Source organism: Cydia splendana, chromosome 10, assembly GCF_910591565.1.
Source record: "Cydia splendana chromosome 10, ilCydSple1.2, whole genome shotgun sequence".
NCBI classification, from domain to species: Eukaryota; Metazoa; Arthropoda; class Insecta; order Lepidoptera; family Tortricidae; genus Cydia; species Cydia splendana.
In genome coordinates this window covers 21096763-21124353 of record NC_085969.1, presented here as the reverse complement: position 1 = coordinate 21124353, position 27591 = coordinate 21096763, and the positions used below count along the sequence as shown (strand labels likewise).

At 40.2% G+C, this 27591-nt stretch overlaps 2 protein-coding genes across 4 annotated transcripts in view; one reads left to right on the top strand and one right to left on the bottom strand.

Moving 5' to 3' along the window:
- The first annotated feature begins 374 nt into the window (after nt 1-374).
- On the top strand, nt 375-20500 carry LOC134794445 (cytosol aminopeptidase-like). The gene is made up of 13 exons (XM_063766260.1): nt 375-626; nt 1798-1907; nt 2504-2636; nt 3283-3416; nt 4707-4869; nt 5990-6189; nt 6918-7023; nt 10094-10201; nt 11065-11170; nt 13886-14035; nt 17373-17446; nt 17932-18105; nt 19382-20500. The coding sequence occupies exons 1-12, from the start codon at nt 480-482 to the stop codon at nt 18103-18105; spliced, it is 1605 nt and encodes a 534-aa protein (XP_063622330.1). The 5' UTR covers nt 375-479; the 3' UTR covers nt 19382-20500.
- A 459-nt stretch (nt 20501-20959) lies between these two features.
- LOC134794459 (calmodulin) overlaps nt 20960-27591 on the bottom strand; it is a 40200-nt gene continuing 33568 nt past the window's right edge. For all 3 annotated transcript variants that reach the window (XM_063766274.1, XM_063766276.1, XM_063766273.1), the window contains exons 3-4: nt 25238-25480; nt 20960-21836 (exon numbers count right to left, since the gene is read on the bottom strand). In XM_063766274.1, the coding sequence (XP_063622344.1) occupies nt 21808-21836; nt 25238-25480 (272 nt within the window). In that variant the 3' untranslated portion in view covers nt 20960-21807. The remainder of the gene's footprint in view (nt 21837-25237; nt 25481-27591) is intronic.

Below are 27591 nucleotides of genomic sequence, written 5' to 3'. Positions count from 1 at the left end.
ATAATTTTATTTTTAATAGTTATTTCATTTGACGGACCAAGACTTAGGGCAAATTTTTTATTTATAAGTTTTAGTGTTTTGTTGTAAAGTTGTAATAATGTTATTAAATAAATAATATTTCATTGTTGTAAAACTAAGTGTGGTTTTTTTTTTATTACTTAAATACGGATAAATTACTTTATTTTAACTATTTCATTGTAATGAAAAAGACTTAAGCTGTTTAAACAAATGTTAGTATTTTATAAATGTTTGAATAATTAATACCACAAATTGCACTATATTATCACTCAAATATGAAAAAGATTGTAATCCTTAATATTATTTATTTAATATTCAATCATCCTCCATGATCCCCTTCCAGATTCAAAATTACAAAAACATAAACCACAATTTCCCAAAATCTAGTTGGCTCAATTTTCTTACCATACACAATGTGTATTTAACTTTTATTTTACATTATTTTTGTATATTTTTTTGTCATGGGTTTGTCTAAATTATTGTTTAGTTCTAGATATCTGCAGAATGGGGCAGGGTACATGGGCCGAAGGCTGTTGGCCTCCGAAGCCGGTCACTCACCATGTGAGAGCAGTGGTAATAAGGAATCAGGAAAAAGTGTCGTAAATGCGGTAAGGAATCTTGGCATATTAACAATACCAATATTATGGCCAGTATAAATGTCATACCAGGCATATGCGCGCGATTTCGTCGCGTCGCTACAAGTACATGCGGCCCACACTAATTTTGGTGTCTAGCAGTAGTAGTTGCAGCACACCGCTACAGAACGGACGCCTGCTTGTGCTTGCGTTTATACCTATCTCTCGTAATGGACACGTTTTGTTAGAGAGTGAACCTTCTGTACCTAATCTGTGATTATGGGCACTATGAAGGAACAGCACAGCGGATGTTATTCCGATGTAGAGCAGAGCCACAATTGTCGACATCACTGTTACTGACGTCACAGGCCTCCATCGGCTACGGTAACCGCTTACCATCGGACGGGCGGTGTGCTTGTTTGCCACCAATATTTTAATTTAAAAAAAATCCATTATAATCGCCAATAAATAAGTATTTATTTTGCGAAGCTAATGACAATTGTCACAAGAAACACGACAATTGTCACGAAATTCCGAAACAGAACTCATTTCCTGTCAAGAATTACCGACAGTTCTTTTAAATCTTGTGACAGTTGTCATCATCATCATCATAAACTTCGCAAGTGAAATACCTGTTTATTGCCAATATAATAAAGTTTTTTTAAATAATACAATGATGGTGGCAAACAGGAATATGGCCTGCCCGATGGTAAGCGGTAACTGTAGTCCAGGGATGCCTGTGACGTCAGCAATAGTGACATTTGTCGAATTGTCGCACCTGTCACCGTGGTGAAATAGGGGCCAGTTGGCTGTCAAAGCTATAAGAACATTTATAAATACATATATTTGAAATAAATGTAGAATAGCCTATTGTCACATGTGGTGAAACAGGGGCCCAAGATATGTGTGTAATCAATGTCAATCATCATCATCAGATGAGATATCCATGTTTAGCCGTATTGACATTGTTTTTTTTTTAATTTTTTAATTTGACATTGTTAAAAATTTAGTTAATTAATCGATTGCTTATAATGGTTATAAATTGTGTATTGATTGACATTTCTATAACTATAATCAATTGTATTTTCCTACCCTACTTGACGATCATAATATAAATTCGTATAGATTAGTGCAAAATAATTTATATTGTAATTTCATATTATAAAATAAATAAATCTAATCTAATCTTGTGTTTTGGTTTCAGAAAGCGGCAGTATGCGGCGTGTATATTGCAGACGGCCGGTTTGAGCTGACTTCGTATGGTCAGGAAGTTGATGGGAAGGGCAGTAATAAGCTCACCCAGCATCTCAACGTGTAGGGACTGACATGCTTATTTTAACTCGTACAGCTTGTTCTATTACAGTAACAGGTACTTAGGGCCACCGCACATTAGCGTCTCCCTCGCGTCGTCCCCTACGCAGAGTTTCGCGTAATATGCCCTATTTTCTAGGACACATAGACAATTTACACGTGACCGAATTTTGACAATACCAAAATAAAACTTACTTACTAATGTGGGTCTTGGCCGTCTCCACTATCTTCCTCCAGTTGTAGCGATCCTTGGCAACCTTCCTCCAGTTGGTATACTTCCTCATCCTCCTAAGATCTTCTTCCACACAGGCTACCTACCTTCTCTTAGGCTTACCACTAGGCCTTTCTTTTCTGTTATACGCCATATAAAAACGCGGATGCGTGACAAGCCAAGTTCAAAAGAAAAAAGAACTGGCGACGAGCAGCCGTGTGTTATATAATATATTACACGAACCATTTGGAGCCACTTTTAACCCCTGCGTAACTCAAAATCCATTAAATAACAACGAAGTCAACAACGACGAATATTCTTAATATTGTACTTGGCTCTCATTTCACATTTCTGATGGGATATTATATTGTCTTGTTTCGTTATGTAGGCTGGGCCCTGAATTTAAAGTGGGCCAAGCGGTCGTGGTCACTGACGTGGGCGAGTTCGAGGCGGTCGCTCTCACCAGCTTCGGGCCCAAGGACGCCGAACAGAATGAACTGGAAGGCCTTCATGAAGGGAGGGTAAGGATTTGTCTGATGTTTCATGTTTTACGGGTATTTGCCAAACTAAAATTTTACCGAGATTGTTTTAAGGGCATTTTCACTTAACTGTGCACCTTTAACGGCCGGTTAGCAATCGTTACAAAACTGACGGTCAATGTCAAATCCCATACATTTTGTCAGGAATGTAACGGTTAGACGTTACTGAAACACGACTTAAGTCGCGCTTTAAAGTGCAAGTTAAAATTAAAATTCCCTTTTACGCGTAGGTTTTTATTACGATGGAGTAATCATCTTTCAGAAATAAACTTTTATTACAAATTAATAATATCATATAGATATATTTAAACAAACTTACAATAAAATTAACCTAATATTAAAACTACCTTACCTACAAAACTAAAACTAGTACGGCTAGTACCTAAAAAAATAAAAATCTATATCTGTGCCAACAAACTGTCCTTCAGTTTGGCAGAAGAAAAAACTGTACAAATAGGGTTTATTTCGCCTGAATAAATGATTTTTTTTAGTGCCAAGGATGCTGGCACCATTTCCTCGCTGAACCGCAACGCAACGCTTATTCGAGGAAGCTGCCAGCTCTTTTGTCCCCAGTGACTGCAACCAGCTGTTTGGCCAAATCGGTTAAATGTAATGTGTATTTTTGCAGGAGAACATACGCTGGGGCATAGGCGCTGGATATAGAGTCCTGAATCCTTACGGTTTTGCAAAATGGCAGATGTGGTACGACGCTAGCGTGCACAGGGACGCCAGCTGTGAGGCCCTCACGCTCGCCGAGTGGAAGTGAGTGCATATATATATATATACTCTCCCGGCCGGTTTCGACCACGGCGACTGTTTCAGCTCCGTTGTTGTATACGTTCGTGTGCTCGCATGTGGCTCGCGTAGCCATATATATGCTCGGAGTGCATATATATGTACAGTCAACAACAGAGCTATGGGGCTGTCCATAAATTACGTCATCGATTTTTGACGATTTTTGACCCCCCCCCCCTATAATCATCCAAAAATCATGCTTCAAATGACCCCATTTCCTCCTACTTCATGCTACCGTCATCCGATGTCCAGACCCCCCCCCCCCCCCCCCCTAATTTGAAATGACGTAATTTATGAATAGCCCCTATGAATACAGGCAAAGTGTCAAAAGTATGTATACCTACAGTACTTTATTGCCTGTACATTAAGGTCGTGTATACATATTTTTGGCACTTTGCCTGTATTCATAGCTCTGTTGTTGACTGTACAACCTGCCTCATAAAAAAGTCAGATGCCTATATATGTGGCGCGCTGTTGTCAGACATGTCGTGCGAAGTTTGGCAACGTCGCGCCACTTCACCCGACGTCGTAGCTACACAGTTGAAATTTTCACAGATGATGTACCTATTTCTGTTGCCGCTATAACAACAAATACTAAAAAGTACGGAACCCTCGGTGGGGGAGTCCGACTCGCACTTGTCCGGTTTTCTTATGATTTTGAGAGCCCTTGCGGAAACCCCCTTAAGAATAATCCGTCAATCTACACTACTACTACTAGCTTTTTCGACCATGTCCATTAATGTCCATGTGCTGGATGATGGTGCTCATGGGTAGCGTTTTGAATTCCTTTGGTTCCAGATAGCCTGCTTCAAAGCAGGGATGTTGCGAATATTCGTATCCGCATACGCGGAACTTCCGCATTATTTTCAAAATAAGGCGACTTAAGTGCTAGGTAATTTCGTTATTACCCATAACGAAATCGTCTTGATCCAGAAAAGTCGGCCAAGTTACTGTTGATTAAATGTAACGCCCCTATATTCTTGCTCAAATACTAAACGATTCTTTTTTATAAAATTATAAAATGTAATATTTGACGTTTTAAGTAATCTTGACATCCGCATCCGCGGATGTGAGCCTTTAAATACCCGCAACCGCATCCGCGGATATCTAAAAATCTGCTTCCGCAACATCCCTGCTCCAAAGTCCTTCTCATTATATAATTTGGAGTTGTCTTTTGCTATGTTTCCATAGCTTTTTACTCTTTGCATAAACAGCTTTGAGTGCTTTGATGCCTGATATATCTTATCTTACCTTCAGATTCGACAAGTTCCGACACTATCCGCCTCTTCCGCCGGCGGGTCAACCCTCGATCGACACTGATGAAGGGAAGATGGGAGTGGTTCGGGGCCAGGCTCAAAACTGGGCGCGCTATCTGTCAGACATGCCTGCCAATAAAATGACTCCTACTGACGTAGCACAGGTAATGTCACCACACAGGATTGTTATGCCATTTACGGTTCTTGCTAAAGTTAACAAGATACTTGTTTAAATTACGGGTATCGTCTTGGGTCGTCCCATTCGTTTTTCGTCAAGTTCTTAAATTAGTCCTATTCTGCTTTCGTCACTCATTCTACATTCGTCACAATCGTCGGTGGCTTTCAATGTAGTATGATGACGAAAGCAGAATAGGACTAATTTAAGAACTTGACGAAAAACGAATGGGACGACCCAAGACGATACCAAATTATGGATGTATCACACTTACCCGACTTGCTAAATTGTAAATTCTATAGCGTAAGTATTGAACAATCAATTTAGGTAGGATCCTAAATGGCGCAATAATCGCGGAGCGTGATGGTACAACGGAAACGAAATATGTACTTCAAAGAATTATAATTATTTATTGAAATAGAGAAACACCCATATACTTAAATATTGCACATGCACAATACACACTGTCATTGCGTTGCTCATCATACTGTTTCGGTTAGTATGCACTATGCAATCAGGCTGGAATGTGGCCATTATAATTCAAATTCAAAATATATTTATTTCAAGAAATACAGAAATTTCAATAAAAGCAGTACAGTGATCCCCACACTAGGCTCAGCCTGTATCGTGGGAATCTTAGAGAAAAATACCGAATACTGATGTTGCAGCTATTATTTTAACAGAATATAATTAATATCAAAGCGACTACTTACATTATCAAAGCTACTACTACATTGACGACTAGTCTGGCCTAGTGGGTAGTGACCCTGCCTGTGAAGCCGATGGTCCTGGGTTCGAATCCCAGTAAGGACATTTATTTGTTTGATGACACAGATATTTGTTCCTGAGTCACGATTGTTTTCTATGTATTTAAGTATTTATATATTATATATATCGTTGTCTGAGTACCCACACCATAAGCCTTCTTGAGCTTACTGTGGGACTTAGTCAATCTGTGTAAGAATGTCCTATAATATATATATTTTTTATTATTTTATTATAAATAAGAATTTCTTATTACTTATATTACTAACGTAAGTTAAAAAGGTAAAGTCATTTTTACAATACTTAATACCCATTCAATGTATAATTTGTAATATTGTTTTCAGGAAGCGATAGACGTACTTTGCCCACTGGGCGTCAAAGTAACCGCCCACGACCAGCACTGGATCGAGGCCAACAACATGCAGGCGTTCCTCACCGTAGCCAGGGGTTCCTGCGAACCCCCCATCTTTCTCGAGTGCGAGTATAAAGGCCTGGATAGCGGCAATGTTATTCTGATGGCGGCTAAAGGTGTGACTTTTGATAGGTAAGCTAACATTCAAGCCTTCCTCACCGTAGCCAGGGGTTCCTGCGAACCCCCCATCTTTCTCGAGTGCAGTATAAAGGACTGGATAGTGAGAATGTTATTCTTATGGCGGCTAAATGCGCGACATTTGATAAGTAAGCTAAGATGTAAGCGTTCCTCACCGTGGCCAGGGGTTCCTGCCTGGACAGTGACAATATTATTCTCATGGCGGCTATAGGAGTAACATTTGATAGGTAAGCTAACGTTAGGGGTTCCTGCTAACCCCCACATTTCTAGTACAAAGGATTGTATAACGGCAATGTTATTCTTATGGCAGCTAAAGGCTAAAATAACATGCACTTTCTTTTTAGTAAAGAGTTCCTCAGAACCCCTTATCTTTCTGGAGTGCGAGTAGACTATTAAAAAAAGCCAACGCCGTAATAATATGTTATTTCCATGGCGGCCAGATGTGTGATTTTCAAAGCATGTACCTATTTATTTATGTTAGATAATATCAATATCTAATAGATATTGGTTTGCCAGACTATACTTGGTCCGTTTATTTTTCAGATTAGGTATTTTATAACCTCAAAAGTAGATACAGGTAACTTTTTCCCCCTAGTGGTAAAATTAAATCTGGGTACAAATAACTATGCACTGAATTAAAGTATCACAATATTAGATATAATAGGAACTCAAGTGCATGATTTGGATTTGTAAATAAAGCAGCCTCTACGTGTTTGTTGCAGCGGCGGCCTGTGCCTCAAGAAGCCTTCGGATATGATCGAGAACAGAGGAAGTATGGCCGGCGCCGCTTGTGCGCTCGGTGCGATACGGGCTTTAGCTGAGCTCAAGGTACAGTACAAACAGCAACACTTAACTGCCCGTCGGTGGACCTGTGGCGTCTCCTCTAGCTGTCACAGCCAACGTCGTGCCATAATAATCTAACAGATGGCGTTAGGAAGCTAGAACGCACAAACTGCTAAGAAGATACTACGTCTAGAACGCAATTAGTATGTGAGACCTACATCGCGCTAACGGAGTTACAATGTCAGTTTCTATATATATAACTTCCGACCAACTCTCAACGGACTTCGGTCCCCAGGCATAACACCCGCCTGGAGAGAGTACTCTCTATTGCCTTTCTACCTTCTACAGACCTTATGCAAGGCATGTAATAAGGTTTACGAACTGTGTCAGTTAACAGTGCGGGGGATGGTACAGGACACCATTTAATCAATATTTTACTACTTACTAACAAAATTGATTGTGACCTAACTTAAGTTTGTATGAAGCTTTGATCCCCGAAAGACATTGAATCGTTTGTCATAGGAGATTATGTTACAAGGGAGCAAAATTACATATTAACGGCGAGGGCGAACATTGAATCCTGAACGAAGCGAAGGATTCTAAAATAGAATCCCGAGCGTAGCGAGGAATTCAAGTGTTAACGCCCAAGGTGGAAATAATTTTGCTACCATGTGACACAATTAGGGCTTCCATTCCGTAATTACGTAATTCCGTAATAACGTAATTCCGAATAACTATTGAACTTTAAATAATTACGTAATTAAAAGGAACAATCCCGTAATTACGGAATTATTATCAATAAAATAATATAATCAGATATGTGCGATATTTTAGCCTGGACTTACATAAAACGACATTTTAAATTAGCGCATTATTATTTGGTGATATTACTACTGTCTACTGGTGGTGGAAGAGAAGTCTACTTGACAGCTGCATACAATTATTTATTATCTGTACCTGCAAGCCGCAAGTATTGAAGCCGAGAGGCCCTTTTCTTCTGCCAGTTAACCCTAAAGACTTTAATAAACATTTTGTCGTAGAGGAGTTCCATTCTGGTCTTCATGAGTAGTTCCATTTCACCGAATAGCACTATTTAAACATAAATAAAAAGCCGCTAAAATGTGATAATAAGAGCTGAGGAGTTCCTTCAATTCCTAATAGAATCCATAATCAGAAATCAAGCTTGACAAAAATATGACTTGAATACCTAACTTGTGTTTCCGTTCTAATCATCATCAGCAACTCCACTTCATCAAATGTCACTTTTTTAACATGCTTGATTTGTCGATGAAAATATAAAAATCACTATAAGTGTGCTTTTAAGATTTGAGGAATTCCCTCGATGCCTCCTAGATCCCATCATCAGAGCCCGCGCTTGATAAAAATGTAGCTTAAAAAACGAACATGCTTAACAAACATAACTAAGAGGATAAATATCCGAACTTGAACTATGCGTCATTGAAGAGTTCCGTTCTGATCATAATCCGCAAATCCACTTCATCAAATGTCGCATTTTTTAAATGTAAATGATTGATTTGTTGATGAAAATACATTTCTGTAACTGTACTATAAGTATGTATGCCTTTAAGATTTGAGGAGCTCCCTCGAATCCAATATGGATCCCATCATAGGAACTGGATTTTGACCAAAATGCTGGTCGCAATCTGTGTGTATTACAAACATCACAAAAAACATAAGTACAACCGAATTGAGGTCCTCATTCTATTGAGATCTTAAAGTCGGTTAATAAAAAAAGTATCATTCTTTCATTGTTTCATTCTTTTCTTATTAAGGATCACCAATTATATGAAACTTTTGTTTTATTTTAAAACATTCAGTCAGTTACGGAATAACTAATTACGTAATTGACATATCCGTAATTTTGGAAGCCTTAGACACAATACTGCTCTTCACATCAGCTGTGAGGAAATCACGTTCAATGTGTATTCTCATTTTCATTGTGCAAAAAAAATAGTGTCCTAGAACAGAAAAATTTAACTTTGATCCCTCCTAGCAGGGAAGAAAAGTGCTACTGTGGTCCCTCCTAGTAAGGAAGCAAAAGTCCTTTTTCGAATAGGTGACGTGAAAAAAAAAATTTTACCACACCAATGCAAGGAAAATACTAGTAAAATATCAAACAAAATCAAACCAAACCCATTTGAAATGAATGTTATTAAATATTTATCACTCAAAATCATCATTAGACAGTCAATTCTACCAGCCCACATAAGGAAACTACTCAAAATTTGGTTTTGATTACTTTGCCTCACATGTGGATAAAATGAAACTTTCTTATCAGTTTTTGAACAATCAAGAGAGCCTTTGCCAGCTGGTGTGGTGAAAAAAATATTACTTATACCTACTTACTTAAGTACCATATTTTTCCAAAAAAAAATGTAATGCTAATAATGTAATAATTATTTCGTAAATATTTAAATGTTAATAAACATTTTCGCTTAGCAGAACGGGATCAAGTAACAACGTTTTATGATGTCCCCTTTTTTTTCTAATTTGACATGTCTGACATTGTTTAAAAATTTAAATTATTTATTGATAGGTACTCTGTAGTACTATATTAAAATTGTTTTTTTTTTTTATTATTATCATTTATTATCTTTGACATTGTATAATTTGCTCTTTTTTTATATTTTGACATTACTAATATTTTGTGATATATTTATATACCATTGTATATATGTAACTACTTTTCAACTATAATATCAATTGTAATTTAATTATTTTCTTTGTTTTGTATCCTGACGATCGCTATACGATAAGTAATTGCTTCTGTATTCGATTGCATTAACTATGAAAATTGTATTGAGAGATCCATAAACTAAACTAAACTAAGTCATAAATCATCTCATTTATTCGTGATAAACTATAACATACACAAGTAAAGAAACAACAAAGAAAGTTAAACATAAAAATAAATAAATAGTTTACCACGAAATGGTCCCGCCTCAGCATAAATGCTAACCCAAAAGTCAGCGCTGATCTTCCGGTGAGACCATTTGTGGGTCACGAACGCAGCTGTACGACACGGCCCCATCATAAAAACCTTATACTGATTTATTTAATATTTTATTTTATTTATGTAGGTCTTATGTTACAGGAAAAAGTGAACGTGACTTTAGTGGTGCCGCTCTGCGAGAACATGATCTCAGGCCAGTGTATGAAAGTCGGCGACATTGTGCCCGCGCTCAACGGGGTCAACATACAGGTACACCCTTATCAAAGAGAATTTGAAACAGAGGCGTATTGTCAATAAATACTCGGCGCTGAGCAGGTATTTAAATATTCGTCCCCCTCGCTATCGAGACTTCAGGCTGCTGGGGCGCTGAGGGTAAGTGCTTCCTCCGGGTTTTTCCTGATACAAAGGTGTTTATCGCAATCCAACGCGGCAACGCAGCGAGCGTGATGGGCACCTTTACGTCGGGGCCAGCGCAAGACGGGCTTCAGTAGGTAATTTATTTTATACATATGTAAGTAGTTTAGTTTTATGTTTAGATTATGTGTTATTTTTGTTATGAAATAAACGTTATCCATTTTGGCAACTTGATGAAAACAAAAATTGTAGTCACAGTAAATTTACAGCCATCTTTCGACGCAAAATCAAAACTTTTAGAACGCCATTTGACTTTGATCCTTGTTCTTTCACTGATAAGTGTGTCGCTTAACTTCAAACTCGGGTAAATCCATTCGACCCTCTCAGCAAATATCTACCGTATTACCTTTTCTTAATGCCAGAATCGCATAATCTGACAGATGGATTTACCCGAGTTTGAAGTTAAGAGACTCATGTGTTAAGTGCAAAGGTGTAGCCATCTCCACGAGTATAAGCCAAAGGTATGCCGTCATCTTTCGTACGCCTCTATACTAAATTCTCTTTGCCCTTATGTTATCTTATTTGTAACTTTTCACAACGACATGGGGTTCTTCAAGAAGCGGGTATTTAGGGTTCTTAAGGGTTCGCAACGCATAAGTGGCTCTTCCGATGTCCATAGGCGACGGCGACCGCTTTCCATCAGGCGGCCCGTCTGCTCGTTTGCTATCACATAATTTTTTTTGACTGTGATTGTGCAGATTGAAGACACCGACATGGAAGGCCGGCTGATGATGGCAGACGCGCTGGTGTACGGGCAGGCCAGGTACAGGCCCTACATCGTCGTCGATGTCGCTACGCTCACACGTAAGTATTAGAGATTGAAGACACCGACATGGAAGGGCGGCTGATGATGGCAGACGCGCTGGTGTACGGGCAGGCCAGGTACAGGCCGTACATCGTCGTCGATGTCGCTACCCTCACACGTGAGTATTAGAGATTGAAGACACCGACATGGAAGGGCGGCTGATGATGGCAGACGCGCTGGTCTACGGGCAGGCCAGGTACAGGCCCTACATCGTCGTCGATGTCGCTACGCTCACACGTAAGTATTAGATATTGAAGACACCGACATGGAAGGGCGGCTGATGATGGCAGACGCGCTGGTGTACGGACAGGCCAGGTACAGGCCCTACATCGTCGTCGATGTCGCTACGCTCACACGTAAGTATTAGATATTGAAGACACCGACATGGAAGGGCGGCTGATGATGGCAGACGCGCTGGTGTACGGACAGGCCAGGTACAGGCCCTACATCGTCGTCGATGTCGCTACGCTCACACGTAAGTTGGACCTTTGGGGTCATCCATTATATAATTACATTACACGAATTTGAAGATTTTTTAACCCCTCCCTCCTCTTTGTCACACCTGGTCACATTTGGCTAACCTCTCCCCCCTGGTGTGACGTCACATATTTGACAATTTTGTTTTCAATGAAATCAACAATTTAAATTAGTTTTGTTTTAACAAAAATAATAATTATTGACAAATTTATAACACGAAGCCGATTAGGAATAAAAATATATAAAAAAAACCGGGCAAGTGCGAGTCGGACTCGCGCACGAAGGGTTCCGTACCATTATGCAAAAAAAAACGAAAAAAAAAGCAAAAAAAAAACGGTCACCCATCCAAGTACTGACCACTCCCGACGTTGCTTAACTTTGGTCAAAAATCACGTTTGTTGTATGGGAGCCCCATTTAAATCTTTATTTTATTCTGTTTTTAGTATTTGTTGTTATAGCGGCAACAGAAATACATCATCTGTGAAAATTTCAACTGTCTAGCTATCACGGTTCGTGAGATACAGCCTGGTGACAGACAGACGGACGGACGGACGGACGGACGGACGGACGGACGGACGGACGGACGGAAGGACGGACGGACGGACGGACAGCGAAGTCTTAGTAATAGGGTCCCGTTTTACCCTTTGGGTACGGAACCCTAAAAATGATTATCATTGCAAAAACTAGTTATTTAACTATTAACAGTGAATAAAAAAATCAAATTAAACCATTTTCGGTTACAGATGTAGGTAGTTAAGGTGACTTCACAAAGTTTGTGACTCCCCCCTCCCCTTTGTCTCATTTTCTTGACCCCTTCCCCTAATCGTGTGACGTAATTAATGGATGAGCCCTTTACACTTTGCGCCAATAAACAGGGGGCTCCTGTGCTGCCCCCTATAGTTCATGTTCCTTGTACAATACTTCGACCGGCCAACCCGGCAAAAGTACCAATCTCTGACGATCGTCAAAAAATGTCATAGTGCGATAAAGCGCATTACACTACAGTGTAAAAAGTAACAGTGGACCGATGCCTTTGATGTTTGCGTAAATGCTGACACCGCACTAGAACACATTAGGGCCGATACAGACTTTTACACCCAACACAAACATTTGAAATAAGACACGCTAGCCCTGTAAGTAGTACCGAGCTACTACTTACAGGCGAATGGCGATGTATGCAGCTCGGGTGCGCGGGTGTGTAATGTTTAATATAATTATAAAAAAACTATCATACATTTGTTATAACGCCATTTGATATATTATTGTATGTTATAATGTAATTTTTATTATACGTTCCCTTTATTATATAGTGATTTCATCTAAACTTTCATTGATATAATGCCTAATGTAATATAATTTTCAAATAGTATATAGACATGTTTTATAATGACATTTGTTATATTATATTTTTGTATAACGTAATACTTCATACAATTTTATCAAGTATAAATACATATATCGTATAAAATTTTTTGTCATATTTCATTTACTGATAACGTAAAGTTTTACATACTTTTTATAACTAGTCCGCAGACCTACTGCTTTTGCTAGCTATTTTATTCTAGGGAGGTCGCAGTTCTAACCTAACCTAACGTATTTTTTCACGGATTTTGTTCTGCGGGGACCGCAGTTCAAACCTAACCTAAACCACTTTTTTGATAGAATATTTTATTCTACAGAGGGTCATAGTTCTAACCTAACCTAACCCTCCTTTTGTTAGGTAGTTATTCGTTTGTGCGGAGTCGCAGTTCCAACCTAACCTAACCCATTTATGTCATGCAACTATTATGCTACATAAATAATTATGTGATGTCACTTGTTATAACAAATAATATGCTTTAGAGTATTAAATAAATATAGCAATGTATATTAGACGAAGTGTAAATATACCTTATGACCATTATACCAATAATAACATTATGTATACCGTTAATTAGGTATTACGGTAGTATGCCACTTATTACGTTATTCAAAATAACGATATATCAAACTATAATATATGAAAAGTAATTATAACAAATGTAATGCACCCGTTTTATAGACAGTGATTACTAGTGTAAAGGGGCCCACTGATTTCCAGTTCGCCGGAAGATATCAGACATTTGACAGCTCCGAACAACTGACAGGCTGATATCGTAATGATAATCATAGCGAACTGGTAATCTGTGGGCCCCTTAATACCGTATGAGGTAGCGTAATAGTGTAATTTGATTATTGAATTAGATTGTAATTTTCAGACGGAATCAAGATGGCGACCGGCGGCGGGTGCTACGGCTGCTTCGCCAACAAGGAGTATCTGTGGGACTGCGCCAAGCGCGCCGGCGCCACGTCCGGCGACCGGCCCTGGAGGTTCCCACTCTGGGACTATTACAAGAGACAGATTGTCGGTATGTAGCTAACTAGATTCCTTCTAAGCTAACTCTAAACCACAGACAAAACATCCTCCAGACTTAGCATAGTCGCGCTACCCCCTCTGCCACGCATACGGTAATTTTACTCCATGTTCGAGTCGGAAGCAGGGGTGCGAAACTCCTGACTTCGGTCAAACTCGGCTTCGCTCGGCTCAGCATTGCTCCGAGCAATTATTAGGGTTGGCACCACTTGACTTCCTTTTGCGTGCATGACCACAGATAAGATAATCACTTGATTTTTGACAACCCTAAATAGCCGAAAGGGATAGTGCCATATATTAGACAGAGACAGCATGATTCGACCCTGAACCGCTGTCAAACTTCGTTTTTGTAGGAAGTTTCCTTTCTGTACGGTAGTACTATTAATTATTCTGTGTCGGAAGTGTCTTTGTGTGACGTCCGTGAACTCGTTCGTCGTTTGAACGGACCAATCACGGCACGGGACTTCGCTCACCTCGTCCCGCGCACCCCCGCATTTTTGGCATCATCGGTTGCATGAAATAATTGCTCTAAACTCGGTCTAGAGGATTCCTAGTCTACTTATGCTCTAAACTTTGAAATTAGACGTTTTACAATTACACCAGGGGGAGGAAACTAGAGCGTTCGGGCATTCTCGGCTCCGTTCGAGTCAGCATTGCTCCGAGCAATTATTGACTTAAGGGGCCCACTGATTAACAGTTCGCCGGACGGTATCGGCCTGTCAGTTGTTCGGAACTGTCAACATTTTGTTCTAACTGACAGGCCGATACCGTCCGGCGGACTGTTAATCAGTGGGCCCCTTTAACGTCCGTTTGCGTGCACAACCACAGATAAGATAATTACTTGAATTTTGACAACCCTAAATAGCCGAAAGGGATAGTGCCACACATTAGAGAGGGACAGCATGATTCGTCCCTGAACCGCTGTCAAACTTCGGTTTTGTGCGAACTCATCAACCAATCGCGTTGTACCGGTGTCGCACCGCTGTACTGGCCCCTGTCATGCCTCATTATTATTGTCCGTAAAGCCAGTCCCTAGATATCTATGTCAATGCCTACCTAAGTATGACATGTTTTATATCGCAGATACTAAAATCATAGTCTAATAAAACATGGTCTTCTCTTCCCAGAGTGACACAGGCCTACGTCACAATCAGGGCCGGATTAACCCTAAGTCAAAGTAGGCAACTGCCTAGGGGCCCCGCCTCGGCTAGGGGGCCCCGGCGGCTCAGAGCGCACCATCACAAAAAAAAATGTTTCATAGGGTCAAAATTCACGCGTAAATTTTTTGTTCTTATTAATAATGAGTATGCTTTGTTATTGTTTTTTTTTCGATCCATTCTTTAATTTAATGAAACTATAATAAAAATGGAAGCAATACGTTACAGTTTGCGGGGCATATATGCGTACCTGGGGCCCGTTTCTCAAAAGCTTAACTTAAAAGCGTAACTTGTAATACAAGTGGAAGTCCCTTTCTAACAAAAGCTGTCAAAAAGTGACATCCGCTTGTATTACAAGTTACAAGCTTTTGAGAAACGGGGCCCTGTTGTAAAGGTTTTCTGAAAAAATGTTAACATTTACTTTTTTTCGAACAACTCCTGGGTTATATCGACTCAGAATCACGAGGACTATTGATTAAAACAAAGAAAAAAAGTGTCCCCAGTTTTTCGTACGAATTTTGGGTGTCAGTTTAGTGACGGTCCATACAAAATGTATGTATGTAAAAATGCGTCACAAAAGTGACCTATTTCGACGATTGGTTCATGTTAGAGCGCTCCTTCCTTACATCTCGGCCTTCGGCGTCGCTTTTTAAGAAATATCAACATTGATTTCAGTAGCTTGGCCTTTTGCCTCACATGAAAGCTCACTTCGCTAAAAAACGCTTCGGGCTTGTCGAGCAATGCGGAGATTGCTGAGCTCTACCTTTACTTCAGCCTCACTTTTTACCTCATTTTACCATTGGTATGTGTTTCTCATCTCCTCTACTTCAGCTTAGCCTTTGGCCTCGCTGCGGCTAGCTCGGCCAGCGGTCTCGCTTTTTAATACAATGGAATTTGGTTCGTGTCTGTGCTCAACTACCTATCCCGAAGCCTGAACGGCTTTGAGTTCGCATGAAAGCTCGCCTCACTGGGGCACTTCGGACTTTTAGGCCCAGGTGAAGATCGGTACCCGGCCTGGCCTTTTAACAGGCTTTCACAATTTGCGATATTGTTAAAAAAAATTGCGCTCGCTGCGCTCGCGTTTTTGCTAAGTTTTTTGGTTGGCCCTCTATCTACATGTTAGCTTGACTGATGAATTAATACAGTTAGACCAAGAAAAGTCTGCAATGATTTAGATAAGATACGCAGTGCAAGTGTTATTTATACGTTATAATTTCATAGAAGTTTGAAGCGCTGGTGGCCTAGCGCTAAGAGCGTGCGACTTTCAATCCGGAGGTTGCGGGTTCGAACCCCAGCTCGTACCAATGAGTTTTTCGGAACTTATGTACGAAATATCATCTGATATTTACTAGTCGCTTTTTGGGTGAAGGAAAACATCGTGAGGAAACCGGACTAATCCCAATAAGGCCTATAGTTCACCCTCTGGGTTGGAAGGTCAGATGGCAGTCGCTTTCGTAAAAACTAGTGCCTACGCACTCGGGATTAGTTGCCAAGCGGACCCAAGGCTCCCATGAGCCGTGGCAAAAATGCCGGGATAACGCGGGGAAGATGATGAATTTCATAGAAGTTTGACGTTTAAAATAACACTTGCACTGCGTGTGCTATCAAAATCGTTGCAGACTTATCTTGGTCTAACACTAATAATTTTAACATATGGAAATTCTTTATTACCATGTAGCTCCTAATAAAGTGGCTCGGCGTTTTGTCTTATGGTCGGTGTTAGAAAAAAGCTTTATGTCCAAGCAATAAGTGCGAAAAAGACATCGTTCTGACTAGACTCGGATCGGCTCGGCTGAAGATTGAAATTAAAAACGCAAACTTTTTTCCCTGTAACTGAACATGCTGTATGCAGAATTGACTGTAAGGGGCCCCCGAGCCTTGCACTGCCTAGGGGCCCCGACATGCTTAATCCGGCCCTGGTCACAATAACATGGCTGCTATATATAGCGCTATCGCATATTATCATATAGCGCTGTCGCATGACGTAGGCTTGTGTCAGGTGACCTAGAAAAAACGGGAAGAGAGTACCAGGCGGAGTATATTATTATACCATGACTAAAATGACACTTGAATGTCCCCAATTTTGTCTGAATGATCTCTTATTTTAGACCAAGTCCGTCCTATTGCTTACCTATAATGTACGATACCTTTTCAAATAATTTACGCATGTTTCAGACGATCCATCTGTGGACTTAAGGAACCGGGGATCAGGAAAAGCGACGCCTTGCATTGGTGCGGCTTTCCTACAGGTACATAATATTAGCACCTAAATTATGTAGCCACTGTAAATTTACTGATGCCGTCTTTCGACAGAAGATAAAACTGTTAGAACGCCATTTGACTTTGAACCTTATTCTTTCACTGATATGTGTTAACTTATTAAATATTAACGCCATCTACTCGACTGTAGGCCAAAGGTATGGTGCAATTTTTTCGAGCGATGGCGCCATAACCTTCAGTCTAGATACTCTCGAGTAGATGGCGTTCTAACAGTTTTAATCTTCTGTAGAAAGATGGCAGTAAATGTAGGTACTGTAGCTACATCATTTACCATGACAGTAACTCTCTAACTTTCAAATTCTCTTTGCTAAAGCCAATTTTATCGTTGGAAATTTGCGTCAAAATGTAGGAGTGAAGGTTCGATATATGTGCATGTGCTGGTCTTATTTTGTATTGTAAACGTATTGCCACTTGGCTACTGATTCTCAGGTTAAAACTATATCCTTTTATTCAGCAATTCGTGTGCACCGATTGGCTACACTTCGACATCACTGGTGTGGGTAAACTGGCACACGACCCGCCGCCATACTTATGCTCGAAGCGAATGAGCGGCCGGCCCACACGAGCGTTGACGCACACCCTCATCAACATAGCCACGCATGAAGAGTGCAGGGCCAAGAGTCACTAGGTGTGTACACCAGTGTTGCTCTTTCTAAAATCTAACAGCCGGCCTAGCCAAGGTGACAATCGCTATCGCCAAAGAGAATTTAGAGGAATATTGTCAAAGTAAATTATGTAGTCAGTACATTTACTGCCATCTTTCGACACAAATGATTACCACTTAGAACGCCACTCGACGATAGGCCAAAGGTATGGCGCCATTCTCGAGCGATGGCGCCATACCTTAGGCCTACTCTCCGACTAGATGGCGACACTTTTTGACATTTAACAAATTTAACACGTATCAATGAAAAAATAAGGATCAAAGTCAAATGGCGTTCTAAAAGTTAATCATTTGTGTCGAAAGATTGCAGTAAATGTACTGACTACATAATTTACTTTGACAATATTCCTCTATTTCAAATTCTCTTTGCTATAGCTACATCAACGAAACGCTTTGTCTCTCTATCACACAGTGACAGTTGCGTTTCGATCGAAGCGATTGGCATGTTGGCTACGCGGCCTGGTTTGTCAAATATCAACTTTTAACGGATTACCTACCGCATAATGTCACGTACAGCGCCATCTATGCAAGCTGACAAAAGCGAAACACCAATTTTTGTTATGCTGTCATTTCACTTTGTGGTTTGTAATCGGGATTTGTCTAAACAATTGTGTTACTGTACAGTAATATCTTTTTTTTGTGTTATCTTGTATGTTTGTATGCCAAACTCGCTACGCAAACCCAAACCACGGAATGAATTGCGCTGTTATTTTACAACTTGTCTACTCCTATAGCTCCGATAAAATTTAACCCTTTGCAACCCAGGCATTTATAATATAATTTTCTTATCATAATTATGTCACTGGGCATTGAACGGTTAACAAGCCTCCCACTTTGAACAATCATTTCAAAATAACTGATAAATTAAATACACACGATTGATAGCTTTAGTACTTGAGGCATGTGAACGTTTAAATTACCTACATTCGGATGGCGACAGCACTGCCAATTTCCTTGACAAAAAGTGACTGGGGTGGGGTTATTGTCGATTTCCTTGACAAAATGAGTGACTGGGGTGGGGGTTACTGTCAATTTCCTTAACAAAATGAGTGAGGAGTTGAAATTTTTCCAATGTCGACAGCAATGCGGCAACAGCAACGTAGTTTATCAAGGAAATTGACTGTGACATCTCTCCTGCAGTATCGAGTAGGTACAATCCGAATGCGGCCTTTAGTTTCCGCAACAGAATTAATTTTTTAATGTAGTAATAGGGTTTTCCTAAAGGTACATTGTTTTACAGGATTCGGGCACACACAAGCACCCTTCGTTTGTCAACACATCTACCTCTTACAGGATGGATGTTAATTGTATTGTAGTTGTAACTTGACGCTGTGATGTGTGAAAAATTGTCTTGATAGCTGGCTAGTTTTGAAGTAACGATATCATAACGTGTCTTATGCTACTTCTCCAAGAGAATAAACATCTATAAATATTTTGAGTAAGACTCAAGCAGTCAACGTACCATCACCCACGCTGTTACAAACAAACTAGTACAAACAGCAACACTCCTAACTGTACATCGGTGGACCTTATTACAAAAGGAATAAGGTCCACCGATGTACAGTTAGAAGTATTGCTGTTTGTACTAGTTTGCTTTGTTACTTTAAAATTACATAAGACTTTCTATATTTTAGCTTCAGAGAACTTTGGCTGGTTTGGTTTTTAACCCTTTACCAGGCTAAGGGACATTTATTTCCCACATACGGCACTTCAAACATGTGTTCTATTTTAGATGAGTAAGACTGACGGATTCGATTGTCAGTTTTGAAATGTTAGCCTGGTAAAGGATTAACAGCCTAAGTGAACTGTTAGTCAAGGATAAGTCTACATTAAACTTGCACCTCGAAACGAGGAATACCTTTCTAGAACTAGAACGCTGGTACGTAAACTGATAATATACGCTGCTTATAAGAACAGTGGCACAAAACAAAATGGAATGCCATTCGATTTCAAATCTTACCATTATATGTTATAACATATAATATTACCTAAATGAGATAGCATTTGAGTTGTGCCACTGTTCTCCATAAGCAACAAGTCTAGCTTAAAATTCTGCTTGCTCTAAGATAATTATTATTATCAACATTGGTAGCAAAAAAGTTTGGCTTCTAAAAACGTCTTCTATAAGAATTTGACGTGTTTAGTTTCGCATTCAAATTGTCGCTTGCTAAGTTACATAATTAGCTTAGAATTTAACATTTCTCTTTGTCAAGTAGCATAATATATAACCATATAAACCTTTTCACACACCACAAGTGTATGTACTAGTAGTACTCTCAGGGATCAGACAATGACAACACACGTTACAGCCATTCAGAATGTATTGTTTTATGCAATAAATATAATTTGGAAATACTAACAGAGTGTTACTTCATTACATAGATTTGAGAAATGTACACATGACAGGCTACAATAAGTACAGTTTTGTGTTCTATTAGAGGTATATAGAAAAAGGTCTAGTGATCGGGAGGCGACTAGTGTTTCTAAATTTCAGATACTAATATGACAGATAAATGTCAAATTTACAATGATCTTAAGCCAAATAGTGCTTTATATGATGTTTTCGGTTACTACGATATGAAATAATATTTTCTATTTCGTAGAACCATTAACTGGAAATGACGTGTATATTTTCGATTAAGATCTAAAGACACATGAGATTACTCTCGTTTATATAATCACATCACTATTTAGGTAAGCAATGCAAAACACAGGCAACACTGAATAGTCATTTCAGTATCTGAAAATTATAAACAAGGTTATATGTATAGGTAATAGGCGAAATCATTCGTACCCGGTTGGAAATGAAACACCGATGCTTATTGACCTAAAAATGAAGAAACATTTATTTTCAGTATGTCTTTTGTATAAGTAATTTAATAACAGAATGAATCAAGTGTGTCGATAGGATAACAGAGCGGAGTTTCCATTTCGATAGAATAAGTTTCACCAACAATAGAAATATAATATTTATCAAGTCATTTACAGTTACAAATGCAGTACCAATAAATCTAATTTCGTTTACCGAGTTAGTTAAATTTAAACATTTATTATGATCGCGAACGCACAGGGAGCCGAGCGCTCGCCGCTACGGACTTACGGGCACAGTATAGTATATTTTTTTGGGATTTTTTTAAAGTTTTTATTCATCACGTACTTTATAAATATCTCATACTTGAAAAAAAAAATGACATTAAAATGTATCGGGTGCGGCGACACAGCCGGCCGCAACAAGCACGCAGCAGGCACGCACGCGGCGGCCGGCGTGCACGCGAGCCGCACGCCGCTGGCACGCGACAGGCACGCCGCACGCACGCGACAGGCACGCCGCACGCACGCCACACGCGAGCCACACGCTGCACGCAGCCGCCGCTACCATCACATTGCGACGTTTCACACCTATTCGTTTCCCTTTGTACCGCTACAGTTAAAATTGTTTCTTACATAGTAAAATTAACGGAATAGTTTAAAATCTAAATAAAGAGGAGGCGGAGGCGCCGGCGCGCCGCGCCTGCGTTAAATAACATTCGACTGAAACGATGTCAATTATTAAATTTATCGCAAACACTAGAGAAATGCAGGTCCGATACGATGGTAATATTGTGTGTCATGAAACAAAATGTATATTTGAATTCTCTGCTTTTTACACACACACTAGCCGGCGGCTCACTTCGACGTCATCATGGTGACGAATTCTGAAAACAAACAAACAAACATTGCATCAGTGGAGGCGGACTTGGAGGCCGAGCGGCGTGGCGAGGCATGTTAGTACGAATAATTAAACACGACAGATAAATTAACCGATACGATTTGAGATGCACTAGAAGGGCCGCTAAGGACAGTCCGATAGATAGATAAATCGATAGTTTCAAACCCTTCGGATGGACAGTGACGACAGGTGTGCTGATGTACGAAACGAACAACATACAGACCGGTAACATTCGCCTGGTCATGCCACTACGGGGTCGGGAGAAATACCACCCTCCGTGGTATTTCCACAACTAAACGCTATACAGATATTAGACACATGCACCAGTATTAACAGAAAAACGTCCTAAATTTCCCATTGTAGAACTTCGATTGTATCTTTGTCGCTACGTAACTTGTTGTTAGGGCATTTTCACTTAACTGTGTATTAGCAATTGTCATGACACACAATATAAGTCGCGCTTTAAAGTACACGTTAAAATGAAAATGCCCTATAACGTCTTTGCACTAGTTTAATAATTTATCAGAACATGATGGAAGGTTTATTTTTATCCCCAAACATAAAAGCGACCATCATTATCCGAGCTTAACTTTTGACCGGCAAAGACGTCAACTGACGCGAAAGGCTCAATATCAAAGATATTACGATAACGCACGGCGCACGATAGACGTGGCGTTCAAGGGGTATTAATGAATCGACAAAGTTACAATCGACAATTCTACTAAAATCCAGAGCCAGCAACAGATGCGGTTGCCGGATCGTAATGTGAGGACCCAAGAGTGAGATGCGGGTGGGCGGGGCAGCTAACAGGGTGAAGGCACAGTAAGATCAAACCATTCAGAACAGGTACCTATTGTCGTAGGCCGTACTACAAGGTATATCACAGCGTTATTGTCGGTTAGTTACGAGGGGGTTTGGTCGGCGGCTCGCGAGAATACGAGTTTGGCGAGGGCATGGAAGTCTGCAAGAGAGAAACCAGCTGTAGCTTGGCCCGCCCGAATACTACAGGCAACATCAACTAGTGGAATACCACGGAACTACGCATTCTTAAGGGATTTCTACAGAATTTGAAATAATTTTGTACACAACGAAACTCCTAAAAATATATACGTTCTTATGACTCAGCAATCGACGGTGTTAAATATTTTCCGGGTTTCGTCGTGTAGAATATTATTGCATGATACTAAGCTCTCTTGCAAGATGCTCGTTCGGTTTTCGTTGGTCTTAATTTCATGCCTCAAATTAACACAAGACCGCGAATAAAAAGCGGAAAACAAAAAACTACTAACCAGCGCTTGTTTACCTAACCACGAATCTAAATTTAGAGAATATGAATATGAATTTGTAAGGTCAAGACCTTACGGCGTTTTTTACTCTGCACGGTCAATTCGAATTCGCGCTGTTTGAAAACTCTTTGGGTTTGAAAACTGCGTCAAATTTTGCTCAGAATACGGTGTTATTCGCCTCGACTCGACATTTACCTACTCTCGTACGCGTTGTTGACAACCGGCGCATCGCCTCGTGACGTTGGCGCGCGCCCAAACGCAACGCTTTTTTATAATTGCAGAAACATTACACTGTATCCATGCAGCGCTCGTCTTACCCGTATACATGTCGAGTTCTTTGTTACATGTCTGCGCTTACTTGTTTTTGTGATGCGATTTTGTGACGAGGTTTCAACCGGTACCATAATAATACGCAATATCGCGCAACCCACGGAGGATCATGACATTCATGGCTGCCATATTTACAGCATCAACGTTCGTTCCTCTGAACTTAATGACGGTATGTAAGCGCTCCGGTAATTTACGAGTATCAAACGGATTCGGATTATTTAAAATTTTGGAGGTTCCTAAATCACGAGTATCATAAACGTTGGAAGCGAGTAAACTTTTCGCGGGGGGAAATTTATCGAGTCTGGAGTGGAAATAGCTCCACCACAGGGTTAGTGCGCGGCATGCGGGGAGCCTAGAGGGTGGTATTCTCCTAGCTTACACATACTATGACCATTTATACATGTTGCTGAGCCAAAACTACCTCTATGGTCTTCATTGTACCCACATTTTCCAGTCATTTTGGCTTAGCATCGAGACAACAAAGGCTTGGCGCCAGAGACATTCCACAGTTTAGGAGGAGCCTCAACAGCCATAACATTGTTTTTGAATCGCATCTATAGGGAGGGCTGTAATATTTTTACAGTACTACATATTTAAATGAAGGTTCTGGACATCTTTTGTACAAACATTTATGACATTGACAGACAAAGACAATACATTCTTTGACATAACAAATGGCTATATGGTCTTAAATCAAGCTAGAACATTATCATAGATTTCAGTATGGTATGAATGTGGCATGTTGTGACGCGTTGTCAATGAAGTGCCAGAATATTAGACGCTATTATATTATGTATTGTGTTTACGAAGCCATTTCTACGATATTTTCATTCACTTGTAGGTCAAGTACCTACTATGGCATCAGTTTTAGTATCCGCATCTTTTTCTATTTGTAAATGATGCGCGAAAGATATGGGATACTTTATTTAAAAAGACCATGACGTGATTTAAGTCTGTTTAAGATGACCAGAGCTCTTCTTTCAGTGGCGCGGTTTAAATTTTATTCAGTGTTAATACAAAAAAACAACCGCCACTGAACCCACCAGGTCCGAAGGGTGTTGATTTCACTTGCCGTAATATCGTGCTGTATCTCCCCTTGCCTTATCTAGTTGATTTTCACTTGTATGACTATCGCATAATATCACACCTGTTACAACAGCCAATATGTAACTATGTAATTCTTCAAATTTAAGCAGAAGGTACAGCACGATCTTTCAGAGCTCAAGTGCTTACACATTACACAAGCTTTCCTTGAATGCCTTGATATTTCAACTCGCTCTCAATCGAGAGTAGAGTTTATTATTAGTTTATGGTTTTACAATTTCAACGTTTAATTTCAGATTAAGTGTTTCCAGTGAGACCAAATAGGACCAGCGGAAAGCTTGTGCCAGTTCTGTCGCAGGGTGTACTCCCAGTACGATTTCTATACAGAACCAGGTATTATCAGTTCTCGCCACACAAAATCAGTACCGGGAGCATTCCCTATTCCAGGGATCTCCAAACTTTTTGAACCGAGAGCAATTTACGCTTCCTTTTCGCGGACCGGATTGCATGGAATTCAGCTCTTTTTCGGGAAGTTTGGAGATTGCTTGCCCTATTTTGTTGTCGGCTGTACACACTCGTCGATCCAATCGAAGAAGCGTGAGACGAAACAAGGAAGAGCGAGACGAGAAGGGAGCAGCATGTACACACTTGTCTCGAGGTCTCTCCGCGAGCGTGTACAGCCCGCATTACATATCCTATGAGCCATAGTAGTGTTGTATGTACGTACCCTCGTAATTGACCTGTCCGTCGCCGTCGATGTCGGCCTCGCGGATCATCTCGTCCACCTCCTCGTCGGTGAGCTTCTCGCCGAGGTTGGTCATGACGTGGCGCAGCTCGGCCGCGGATATGAACCCGTTGCCGTCCTTGTCGAACACGCGGAACGCCTCGCGGATCTCCTCCTCGCTGTCCGTGTCTTTCATCTTGCGAGCCATCATTGTGAGGAACTCGGGGAAGTCTATCGTGCCGTTGCCTGGAAACGATAAGAGTAAGGGTTACTTTCGCAATTCGTTGGATGTTGTTCGGTATGTTAAACACATTTTCTGGCCTAGATAGTGAATTTGTATATGTAAGCAAATCAAATGATTCGAATCCCGGTAAGTGTTTTGAGTGATGAATACAAATATTTGGTTGTTTTCTAACTACCAAAAACACAAGCCATTGAGTTTAGTGAAGGGCAATTCAATTACTGTTTTAACTTTTTTTTTAATAGCCTATATTGTGTCCCACTGCTGGGCAAAGGCCTCCCCTGTCTTTCGCCACTCGTCACGGCTTTGTGCATGTTCCCGCCAGCATGTACTGATTTAACTATAAAAGTTAAGTGTATTGTAAGAAATGTTAGTAAGAAATTCACGCGTTTATCCAAGTCTCACCAAGTCCATAATAACAAGTTTTGGTTGGCGTGACTCACGTCAACTTATTTATTATCAATTGTTTCCATTGAAATAATAATAAAGCAATTTCATTTAGGCAGCCTTGAAGTTTCACTTGTAACGATCGATTTAGTCATATTATATGTTCACCGGAAGTCGTACCTAAAGAAGGGGCCTTTATGACTAAGACAATGTGCTGACTGACTGACATCATCTAATATGCTTCCGTCTTGTATACCTAAAGCCTAACCTCATTCATAAAATTTTGCATACCTCTGTTAAGTTATGTCTCAAACAAACAAAAATGTCACAATGACAGATAGGGACAAAATATTATCAATGACGTGTTAAATTTCACAGGGTTTTATGATTGAAGTAAAAATTCTATGTCAACCTACTCTATGTTTGTAAAATATAACCTAAATTTAAAAACATTTTCAATATTTAGTCCAGAACACCCAAGGAGAGCGTTTCTCGTAAACGATGACGCAACGCTAATTAGTACTCATTAATCAATCCGCATGTTAATATCATCAGCAGCATCGAAGTTCACGGAGCCAGCCTTGGCACCTGGCATAATGGAATATTTTCTCATACGGTAAATATTATTCCTAGAGCAAGCTTTGTTTACGCCAACGAAGGATATGAGAGATCTTAATTGACGATCCAGAAATAAATGCTAATAAAATTGGAAACAGAAGGGAAGTAGTTACTCATAATAAAGTTGAAAGAATAAGGAAATGAGGTGCCATACGATGGGGTTATTCAATCAGGCGAGACGGAGACAAACGATAGATTAGTGTCTCAATAGCTCCCGAAGCTATTAGACCGGATAGACCATTTCAATTGGGACAGGCCCATTGTTTCATAAACACCGATAGCATTATAATTTATATCTATAATGAAACCGGGAAACAATCATACTCTGAAATGTCGACATTTCTGCAGCAAATCGCTTTAATGCCGACGATTCCGGGAAACAATATGGATGCCCCGATGGGCATCAAGGAAACAATAGGTTTCTGGAACGTCACGAGTTATATTTACGGCGCAATAAAGACTTATGAAGGCGTATGATTCGAATTGCCCATAAATGCGCCATGAAAATATATACAGGCGACTATGTAAGCTTTAGCGTTGGGCTAAAATTACTAAAAGGAGTAATTTTGGCAAGTGACGAGCGTTTTGCACAATGAAGCATGTTGGTATGGCAGTGACATCATTGCCGGCCGTTGATTAAATCATCCTCACAGTAACGGCCGAATTTTGGGCGAACATGGCGAGTTGTTTGCTGTGTCAGTGTTATCAGCGTTAACACATCCATAAAGCTTGTCGAGGGCGCAGCCATTAAAAATTCCGCGCTGAAATGTTTGGACAACACATGGTGGACAAACAATCTGCGACGCGCGTTGCATTTTTAACATGCTAACATAGGGGAAAATTTCCACATTGGGAGCGTATTTTTACGGTTACAGTCTCGACAAGGGCCGAATTCAGATTCCGTCTCGGATAAGCCCGCGGATTTGCATCCGGTGTAAGGCGTATGTTTGAATAATTCACAGCCGTAACAATACGGCGGGGAGCGTGATCCGCACGACCGCATCTCGGCGAAACCGCGAAATAGAATAATTTACGAGCAAGATCGGGAGGGATTTAGATGCTCATTAAAATTCTAAAATGCTTATTACTAATAAAAACTTACTAGTTTGTA

Excerpts from the sequence above, each read along its gene's own strand:
- LOC134794445 (XM_063766260.1), top strand. The coding sequence starts at position 480 with ATGGGTTTGTCTAAATTATTGTTTAGTTCTAGATATCTGCAGAATGGG. Across the intron at positions 627-1,797 it reads GAAAAAGTGTCGTAAATGCG|AAAGCGGCAGTATGCGGCGT; the intron begins GTAAGGAATCTT and ends TTTTGGTTTCAG. Across the intron at positions 6,190-6,917 it reads AAAGGTGTGACTTTTGATAG|CGGCGGCCTGTGCCTCAAGA; the intron begins GTAAGCTAACAT and ends TGTTTGTTGCAG.